This window comes from Python bivittatus, unplaced genomic scaffold (assembly GCF_059951505.1).
Source record: "Python bivittatus isolate LINGU-HERP-01145 unplaced genomic scaffold, Pbiv_v1 ctg000200_np1212, whole genome shotgun sequence".
Lineage (NCBI taxonomy): Eukaryota > Metazoa > Chordata > Lepidosauria > Squamata > Pythonidae > Python > Python bivittatus.
This window is the reverse complement of record NW_028277040.1, coordinates 7697567-7708184: the sequence shown is the minus strand read 5'-3', so window position 1 is coordinate 7708184 and position 10618 is coordinate 7697567. Positions and strand designations below refer to the sequence as shown.

Below are 10618 nucleotides of genomic sequence, written 5' to 3'. Positions count from 1 at the left end.
TTTAACTGTAATAAAATATTATTTAACGAAAATCATTTGAGTGAATGGCGCCTTATTTCATGCTTATCAGTAAGAGAATTAACATACAGTATTGGCTTTTAACTTAGAAGCCCTATTGTTTTAGATAGACATACTGTTGAGTAAGCATGAGTAGGTTAATAGCCTAGAACTATTTTGAGACCACTACCCAATGGTAGTCCATAGCCAAATAGTACAGGCAATTTAACCTAGAGGAAACTGCACAGTATTTCTCAGTGGGTCCTGAAGCAAAAAATACATAAGAAAATAGTGAAAAAAGTTTACCAGTGTTGTTTTGTTTTGTCAATAAATGTCTATCTTTGTGAGGAATAAACCATGATAATTTGAAAGACACTATGAAAAGTTTAAACTTGATGCTTAATTATGTGTTTTATAGACCTTTTGTCCTAAGATGTGGTTGCTGAAAACTGCAGCAAAAAGCTTAATGTTACGAATTTGTTAAATGACATCTAACAAAAATGTGTTTCAAACTTGTTTGGATTGGAATTAGATTTTTTATCTGTTTTTTTCATTTTTTCATTTGTGATCAATCTAGATTGATTATTAGCACTTGTATCAATACTTTGTATGAAAATATTTTTTGTGAAAAAGAAAAGTTTGGTCCTAAAGGCACACTACCCTGTCAGCTTTTGTAAATATAAGTCATGTTGATATACAAACTCCTCCTTGAAGTGATAATAACTGAAAACCTCATTTTTTTAAAAAAAATCTAAGCAGCTTTCAACCACCAGTAGCTGTTTTAACATGAGTAACTAAATTGATGCTTCTTTGATGATCCCTTTGCAGAGCAGAACACAAATTTGGTGTTTAGCTTTTGGTACATAACAGTGTACCAAAAGAGTGTAAAACTCTTTTCTTTCCCAATAGTTTCCTTTCTTGTGACATTTAGTATTCATGACCATTGATTTATAGGTCAGTTTAATTCTTTTATGGTACTTTAAAGTCTTTTTTATGGCATACACTTTCATGGATTAAAGTCCATTTCATTGGATCGTTAAAGAATATACATACAATTTAGCCAAGGTGAGGGAAGAGAAAATAGAGGAAAGTGGAGTCAGAGAGAAAATATACACAATAAAGAAACTCTGTCAATTATATAGAAGCATAGAGGAAAAGTCATTTCAGTGAACTCAGAGAACTCAGTCTCCCAATTTCTATCCCAGTGCCTTTAACCATTATATCAAACTGATTCTCTAGAGTAGCATATATGCCCCATCAAATAAATAAGCAGCTAATGTTTTAATAGTTTCTGCGTATCAGACTTAGAGGACAAGAGCAACTTTAGCTGCTGGAGATAAAAGTTAAGAACTGCATTCTGCACATATCCAGACAGTGTAAAATAAAAGTAGATGGTTGAAACTGACAGCACCTTTACCCATATTCAGAGGGGTAGGGTTTCTCAGTTTGCTCATGTAACACCTCTATTTCAAGGTTACTATTAGGATTCTGAGTACAATTCTGGCTGGGGAATTCTGGGAGTTGAAGTCCATACATCTTAAAGTTGCCAAGGCTGAGAAACACTGCCTTAAATACTTGTGGGCATTTCTCAGTTTCCTCATATAACACCTCTACTTCAAGGTTACTGTTAGGGATCTGAGTACAATTCAAGGTGCTGTTTGTTATCTATAAAGTCCTTTGTGGCTCAGGACTTGGGCTGCTTATTCCCAATGGGATCTGCCTGCCCCTTTCTCTCAGGGACTGCAGAGTCAGGCCTTTTTCATCTCTGCTCCATCTTTTTGGAATAGCATTTGCCCTGAGATTTTATTAGCTCCTACCCTGTTGGGATGTAGAAAAGCCACTATAAAACCTGCCTGTTTCAAATCTTGGGGGCTGATACAGTGTGAGCCCAGCCCTTTCTGCAGTGGGAATGCTGGTTTGAATTTCAGGGTTCCCTGAGGCAGATGCTACAGTGATCATGTTACTATCACTGGGATGTAACTATTTTTATAGTGCTTCACCATAATGGTTTATTACTTCTATTGCTTTAATCCTGTTCATGGATGACAGTTATATAATCTGCTCAGAGTCAGCAACAATTGGAGTGGCATAAAAACCTATTACCTTGATTCAAAGAATAACTGGCCAAATTAGATTTGAGTCATAATACAGGAGTTCCATGTTGGAATCTTAAAAAAAAAAAAAAAAAACTTCTTGGCATCCTGGATCAATGAAATGATTCATAACATTTACACTTTCATTAAACTCTGGACTATTTAAATCAACTGCAATTATAGAGCAGTCAGTCTCTGGGAAGAAATCATGTTTCAGTCCAGCCACTTTGTTGATTATTATGATGAGTATTGTGGTCCGATATGTTTCAAAGTTATCAGCCTGGGGCAAAAAGAGGAATGACCTTTTTATTTAAAAAAAAATGAAATATAAGGTTACCTTAGTAATAATTTAAATAAGTTTTCAAGCTTTCCAAACTAAAATGTACTAAGAGTGTTTTATTTTTCATTATGGCCAGGGGAAAATAGTAACACAAAAGTACATTCCTAGCTGATTGAGGATCAGAAGGCTAAGATTCATCCATTATTTGGGGGTCTGGAGTTCTGCCTCAATATTTTGTGGAGAACCTTAAGAACAACCTCCAACTGCTCAGGTGTCATTTTGAAGATTTGATCCTGGTTGTTGAGCATGTCAGATATCGTGCCTGCTTGATTTCTTGGGGTCTCCAGTGCAGAAGGAAACGATCGAAGTGCATCTTTAGACATAAGACCAGCAACATTTGGAGCAGAAATTGATTTTCCCTGGCTGCAGCTCCCTTCCTCAACGCCTTGTAAATCAAGAAGTGCTCTTTCTATTGCTTTTTCAAGATGCTTATAAGCTTCCAGATCTAAATCTTCTACGCCTATAGAATTCTAAACATTGAAATAAAAAATGTACGTGTATATCATAATGATGATAAGTCAAAGGATTTTATGTAAACCAAGACTAAGAAGTATCCTTATTGTATCACCAAATTTGCACTATTTTTGCCTTTTGGTATACCTTTATCTCATCTATCAAATTCTTCACACTCTAAATATTTACCTTAGATTAGCTAGGAAAAGCATCATATCTGTAGCAGTACAGTTTTCTGACAACTTTACTATAAATGGAATTGTTTTGGCTGGAACAACAATATGCAAATATTGCACATTCTGTAAGAAAACATAGTGTTAATTTGCCTGAGGAAACCTCATGCTAGTGTTTCCAAACCTGGTAGCCCAGATATATCGGAACAACAATTCCCAGAATTCCTATCAGGCATCCTTAAATTCTGGAACTTGTAGTTCTAGCACATCTGGAAAAGCCAAATGTGGTTTTTAAAATTTAAGACTTCAATGCTATGGAGAGTATTCTGGAGCTGTAGAATTGGCCAGTTCTTATTTTTTGAGAACAAGAATTCTGATCTTGGAGGCCAAATGTTCCATTCAAAAAAAAAATTTTTTTTTTACAGCAGTGGCCTGTGGCACCAACTTACTATGAGTTTGTACAATGCATCAAAGAATAGAATTAATCATCTTTAAGAACAAAGTTGATTATGTTCTTACCAATGTATTTGCTTTTGTGTGCCCAGTAGCAGGAAATTTAATTGTAGAAGATTTTTCTTGAACATTTTTTGATAGTTGTGAATCAGACAGGGTAGCTGTCTTGCTAAATGATTTTTTTGGTTTGACTTCATTATCATGTTTCTTCTCAGGCTTCTGTTTCATGCTTTCCTTTTTTACACCACTCATAGGTAATATTGTTTTTGAATCCTTCCTGTTTTCTGTTGTGCTTGATTTTTTAGAAGTCAGCTCACCATGTTTTTTGCCTTTTTCTTTTAAAACGTCCTTAGGTAGCGTTTTGCTATTTGCCTTTTCCTTCTTGGCTGAAGGATTCGACCCTCCTTGCTGTGAGTGGTGCAGCGCAGCATCCTTCTTTCTCTCAGACTTCTTGATTTTGGCCTTTTGATGGTGCTTGCAGGCTGGCTTTGCTTCTTCCTCAGAATCTGGGTGTAAAAAGAAAAAAGTCTGAGGGTTCACTGGAAAGGGAGGCTTGGGAGGATAATTTGGAGACTTGGAAAGATAATTTTTAATTTCAGTTTGGGCTCCAATGTCATGTGCACTCAGAAAAGAGGAAAAGGCAAATGGTTCAGATGTTTTCTTCGATGGTTCCTTCTGAGGCTTACTTTGTGGTACTTCTTCAAAGGACCTTCTCTTCAAATTTGACACCTCTAAATTATCAGGGTAACCTGGCAATCTGTAACGTTCTTTTTTAGAAGTCTGTTTTACTTTTCTGGAAAGAGAAGTCTGGGTTTCTTGGTTCTTTGTTTGTACTTCGAAAATACTGCTTATAGGGAGATCTAGACTTTCCTTTTTATATTTTTCACCTGCAGTTGTAGTATTAGGAAGATTTTCATATGAAGGATGTTTTGCTTTGTCAGATAAATCTACGTCACTAACTTTTGAAATGCTTTCAATACTTGATAGAGATACTTCATGATCCACATCCTTTATTTCCACTTCTTTGCTTATCCCAGTTTCAGAAATACTTGGTGGAGGAAGCTCCTCGCGGCTTTTTTGCAAAACAGAGGCTAAACTTTGTACTTCTAATTCTGAAAGTTTGCCTCCCTGGCCTTCTTTCAAAAGTCTGCCACAGAGAGACTTTAGATTTTGCAGTTCTTCTTCAGAGAACCGGTCTTGCAGACTCTGAGTTACGTGGGATGTTTGCTGTACACTTTGCCCTTCTTTCACTGAATCTGGTCCTTTAGCTGCCCTGAGTGCTGTTTCTTTGGCTACAACTGGAAACACAGTTTCCAGTATTTTTCTTAACTCTTCCTGTGTGATCAGTCCAATTTCTGAAATTCTCTCTGAGAGATGGTCTTGGATCTTCCTGTTCAATGCAGACTTTAAATTGGCAATTTCACTCTCTGAAAGTGCCTCTAAAAGGTCTTGAATACTTTTGCTTAACACACTGTCATTAAAGCCCTCATTAGATTTCTCCTTCACATTCAAGGACAACTTCTGGCATACTTTTTCCAAGTCTTCTTCACTTAATCCAGTTTCTGAAAGTTTATCCTTGAGATGGTCCTGAATCCCTTTACTTAAAAATGATTTTAAACTTTTGATTTCTGCTTTTAAAATCTTTTGAAGGAGGGTATCATGGAAGGAACTGTATTTTTTAATATTTTCTGTTTCAGTGCTGAATGGTAACTTTACTTTAATGATTTCTAATGACTTTTTTGAGGGTGTATTTCTTAAATCCACTTTCGGTTCTTCGACTGAACTAGTTTGGCTTTTAAGAGGAAGTAAAGTAGCCTCTTTGTGATCATCTTTTCTGTCTTCAGATAAATCTGCCTCTGTAAATACTGGCTTGATTTTGTGACTCCTTTCTTTACCATACATAGATTCAGATTTGGAAAGTTCTTTTATTTCACTTTCACTTAATGCTTTTATTGTTATTATTTCAGTTTGTGGAGTTAGCTCTTTTGATAAACTTATTTTTTTAAGCAAATCACTAGAACTCTGGAGAGAAACCTGCTGGGTGTTCTCTGCTAGCGCCATGTCTGGGATTATCCCTTTTTCAGACAATTTCCCTATAAGTTGGGACTGCAGATGTTGACTCACAATATCTTTCAGTTCACTAATGTCTGGTTCTGGAAACATATTTGTGGTACTAGTTGTTATTTCTTTCAGTGAACATTTCTCTCTGTCATTTAATGAGCTGCTGTCTTCTAATTCTTGGGGTAACTCTGTTCCTGAAAGTCTCTCTGCAACTAGGTTTTCAATGTTTTTGCTCAAAAGTGATTTAAGTGCTACCACTTTTACAACTTTATCAACAAGAAAAGATTCGAGGGAGTTTCTGAAGTAAACATTAACCTGTTTTATCTCTGCTTCTGATAGTTTATCTCCTTGTGGCTTTGGATACAATTCAGAAGTTATAGTTGATGGCTTTGTTTCTTTTTCATCTTGCAGTGCAATTTTTTTGTCTTCCTCTTCTAAATCCATTTTTTTTTCAATGAGTCTTAATATTGAAAGTTGCTCACCGCTTTTTATTAATTTAGGGTCTAAGCCACTGTCTAATTTTGTCAAAGGCAGATCTGGAGGTGGATCCTGGTCTTCTTGTTCTTTGGCATCAACAGGTGTGTATGTTTTTTCTAAAAGAATGGAATAGTCTATTGGGCTTTTATTAAGTGTAGGTGGCTGCACCTTACAAACACGTCTCAAGAAGGGTTCAAACTTGTTTTCACTAAAAAATGCATCTTGGAACTGCAATTTAAAGAGAGGATGGTAGAACTAAGATCTTTTGAAGTGTTAATTGTAAATGATTAGACATATGAAATATGTGTTCTATGCCAGAATTTAAAATACATTTACAAATAATTAATTTTTCTTGACTAAATTTTCAATACAATACAATACAATGAATATGAATAGAATATATATATATATATATATATATATATTCTACCCATGTAAATGTTTTTGTTGTAAAATCAATAAATGAAAATGTTTTCAATTTAAGATTATATTTTTCTATCTCACGAATCAACCTTAATCAGCCTGTAAACTATATGGTGGCTGAACAATGCAGTATAAAGATTACAGAGGGCCCAGAAAAGTTAATTTTGAATATATATATATATATATATATATATATATGTGTGTGTGTGTGTGTGTGTGTGTGTGCGCGCGCGCGCTTATTCACAACTAAATGTATAAATTCAGTGGGACAGACAAATATTTTATGATGGAGCACAACTTGGCCCCCGTGGAGATAAATAATACCTAAAATACCTAATGTATAGTATTACTAATGACTAATAATTAATATTACTAATCTTTTATGATGGGATTGCAATATGCATCATATCTAAAACAAGAGCATCCTGTGTATCAAGCACTTAACACCACTGGCATGGTATAAGCTTTTCTTGCATTGATGCAGCTATATAGGGCAAGAGCTATAGAAACTGCTACTTACTTGTAACTCTGGTTCTTCAAGTGGTCATCTGTGAATTCATGCTAGTAGGTTCTCCACCTAAGCAGAGCTTCATCTACAATATTCCAAATTTAGAGGTTTTTGGTAGAAACCCTGCCTTCTCTTATATTCTGTGTCAGTCTCAGTCCCTGAAACCTACATAGCAGCCCTTCAAAACTGAGTGATACCTCACCATATTGAAGTGGAAAAAGAGGATGGGTTTCTGTATTCATAAATGACCACTTGAAGAATCACAAGTCCAGGTAAGTAATCAGCTTGTCTTCATCAAGATTTTTGTGATTCACATAAAAGGGGCAAGACTGTGGAAGAAAGAACCGATTTCTCAAACACTACACCCCTCTGGGCACGAAAGTCCAACAAATAACGTTGAATGAAGGTGGAGGATGTCACCATCTGCTGTACCGAGTTTTGGCAATTGGATGTGCCGAAAGAAAACAGTGGAGGGTGGATATCACCATGGTAGAATATGTTTGGATGGGGAACAGAAACTGTTGCTTTAATACATCATAGCACAGTGTGGCCACAGCCCATTTTGAGAAGTATTATAAAGATACCCCAAGCCTGCTGTGTTGCCCTTGGAAGCAGAAAAACAGATGTTGAACTCTCAAGAAGATATGAATGATGTCAGATAAATCAGCTGAGCAAACCAAAGCCATTTGTTTGACAATGATTGAATAGTAGTAAGTTTTGCTATATGAAACTGAGAAAGATGTAAACAAATATATATACCACAAAGTCTAAACATCTTTTCCAAGATGGCAAAATGTCATCCTGAGAAACATCCTGAGGTGCAATGGGTTCAGTTGCTCTTTTATCAAGCTACATACATATCCTCCACTGAAAAGTTGTTCCATAGTTTGTTCAGTGATGATTACCCCAACATTTAATGTTGACACCCCTTCACAATAAGTGAAAATAACCATCTGTCTGTAGTCATCCAGAAATGAGTAGATCGGAAATGGGCCAAATAACTTAAGTGGGAGAAACAGAATGGTATTGAAGTAAAAGTGGGCAGCTGGGTCTCTGGAATCATTCCCTGCAGTGTTATTATGTTGGTTTGAAACCTGAGAATGAATTTCCTATTCCTCAAGATTGTCAGGCTCTTTGACATTGCCTAAAGCTGGCAGTGAATCTTTCCAAGCATAATTCTCAGAGAATTCAGAATGGTTGATGGAACTAATATTACATCAGGTGTTACTACATTAAAACAAATAATCTGAAAAACTAATCATCCTCCATAGGATAAGATTGGTGAATTTCAAGGCCTAAGGCACTGAACATTTGTAAGAGCTGTTCAGCGTGTGATCTAATTTCTCTGATATGGGTGGTATGTGCTGGGTCTAGAGAGAGAGGAATTGCTCAACACTAAAATTTCATTTATGCTCATGGATCATGATTCTGCACTAAATGTTAAACAACAAAAATATACTAGCTAATTGCCTTCTATCATGGAAACAGGAACACTTAATTATACCCAGTTTCCTTACAGCAATTATGGTTGAACAATATTTTGCTATATTTTTTGAGGATATATTCTGTTACACAGAACAGTGATTTTCAGGAAGTGATTTACAGGAATTGGTGATATTAATTCAAAGCATCAGGAAAGGTACAATGGGGAGCTTAGCAGAGGGATTGATGTTTGGAGTGTGATGACACTGAATCCAAGTAAAATTCCTCATTCTTTTGGAGACCTGGAACTACCAATAGCAAGGAACCAATGCCAGAACATATTTCAAATAGCCTTGCCAGGAGTGGCATCCCTGGAGATTAAGACTTCCACAGAAGTTGGAAGAACTGCAGGAAGTGAAGCAAAAGGGAACACTGTTGTAGTCAATATAGCATTTAATGGTGCTGCATGAGGAGATGCTGATTCGGAAGGCACATCTGCGGTGCTTCAGGATAGTATCTTGAGCCATACAGTAGGTGGGAAAGCAGTAGTCAAAAAAGGGAGCTGCTAATAAGCCTGGAAATATGCAAGAGGGTCCTAATCATGCACAATGGGTAATGCAAAAGTTTTGATACTTGAATATGTGCTCAAGTATAAAGAATTCCTTATACCAAGATAGATGTTGAGGGTCAACAATAGCAAGAAGTTTTATTGGAAGAGAGTGGTAGAAGAGAATTTGGAAAGATTCCTCCCACCCCACCCCCACAGCAGAGATGAGAAGTGAGCTTGCCAGGTGCTAAGCAGCTCGGATCAAGTGTCAGGAAGGCATATTGTATCTCTCTCTCTCTCTCTCTCTCTCTCTCTCATCACCTCTATCTATATCTATCATCACACACACACACACAGTTGCAGCTCTCATCTGTAAAAGCTAAATAGCCAAATCAGCATCTCTCAGGACTGACAAAATTGGTGGTATCAAGACCTGGGGCAGATGGTTGATGTGGATCCTGACTGACAGTAAATGGTTCTGGGTCCTTCTAAGGGATAATTGGGGAAGGAGGAGGAGTGTTTGAACTCTTCTTCCACTTCTTGGCTGCTGGTGCTTTTCAAATAATCTTATTTGTCCTTTTGATTGGAATCAAAAACAGTGACTCTGCGCCTATTTTGTTAACTTTTGGCAATGAAGGCAGATTCAAAAGGATGACCCATACCTAGTCATATTAAATACAGACAGGGACCATCTGTTGGCAATAGCTTGCTTTTATAGCCCAAATGTTTGTGAAAATAAAGCTTGCACACCTATAGGCACAAAGCCCTACTAGGAGCACATAGTCCAAACTCAGCAACCAAACTACTCTTCTTTAGGTTGACTCTGGAAAGAAGAGATATTTTTATGCAAACTTATTCTGAGACTTCATAAAATCATTCTTTCATTCTTCATAAAATGTGAAGAATCATAATGATAAGAACAAGGTGGAAACCAAGCGAAAGACTATTGTATACTTTCCACCCAACAATCTCCTTCGTATACAAGCGCTCAAAGGTCCATGAAGGCCTCTATACAGGTGCCTCAGTCCTATGTAAGATGTCCAGAAAAACTGAAAAACTTTGAAGTCCTTGGCACTGATCATTTCTCCAATGGGCACGAGAGTGTTTAATATAATGCAGTCACAAAACACCTTCTAAGTAAATTTTATTTACCCTTTATTATGTAATTTTACAGTTGTATTTCACTGTATTATGCAGTTTTAATACTATGTAACTAATTATTTCTTACCGTAACCTCTTTCCATGGCCATTGCTGTTCTGGTTCAACAACTGAATCTGGAAATAATTAATCAGCATGAACATTTAAAATATAAGAGCAATTAGATATGCTTTTTATAACTATGAAGTACTACACAATGTCTGTTTGATATTCATTGGGAAGAAAATGGTTCACAAAGATGGCTTATCAGAAAACTATTACCCCCAAGAAGTGAGAGCAATTTGAGACCATGGCTTCCCCGGGTTTAAGCCATAAAAACTGGCTTACTGTGGAAGCTCTGAGAGTACCTTGAGTCGGTTGTTCCATTGAGATGAGTTTGAAGATGGTATGCATGTATAAGCACATTTGTGAATGGCATGTTTGTGTGAACCAGATGGGGGAAATGGATATACTAGTACAGTGGAACCTCGGGTTATGAACGCTTCTGTTCACGAACTTTTCGGGTGACGACC

General features: G+C 36.6%; 1 protein-coding gene across 3 annotated transcripts in view; it reads right to left on the bottom strand.

The window, feature by feature from the left end:
• Positions 1 to 25: 25 nt before the first annotated feature.
• The window catches only part of CATSPERT (catsper channel auxiliary subunit tau), a 41005-nt gene continuing 30412 nt past the window's right edge, over positions 26 to 10618 (bottom strand). For 2 of the 3 annotated variants that reach the window (XM_088135656.1, XM_088135657.1), the window contains 3 exons: positions 10176 to 10222; positions 3576 to 6275; positions 2167 to 2900 (listed from right to left, as the gene is read on the bottom strand). In XM_088135656.1, the coding sequence (XP_087991782.1) occupies positions 2565 to 2900; positions 3576 to 6275; positions 10176 to 10222 (3083 nt within the window). In that variant the 3' untranslated portion in view covers positions 2167 to 2564. The other variant, XM_088135658.1, reaches the window with a different exon arrangement.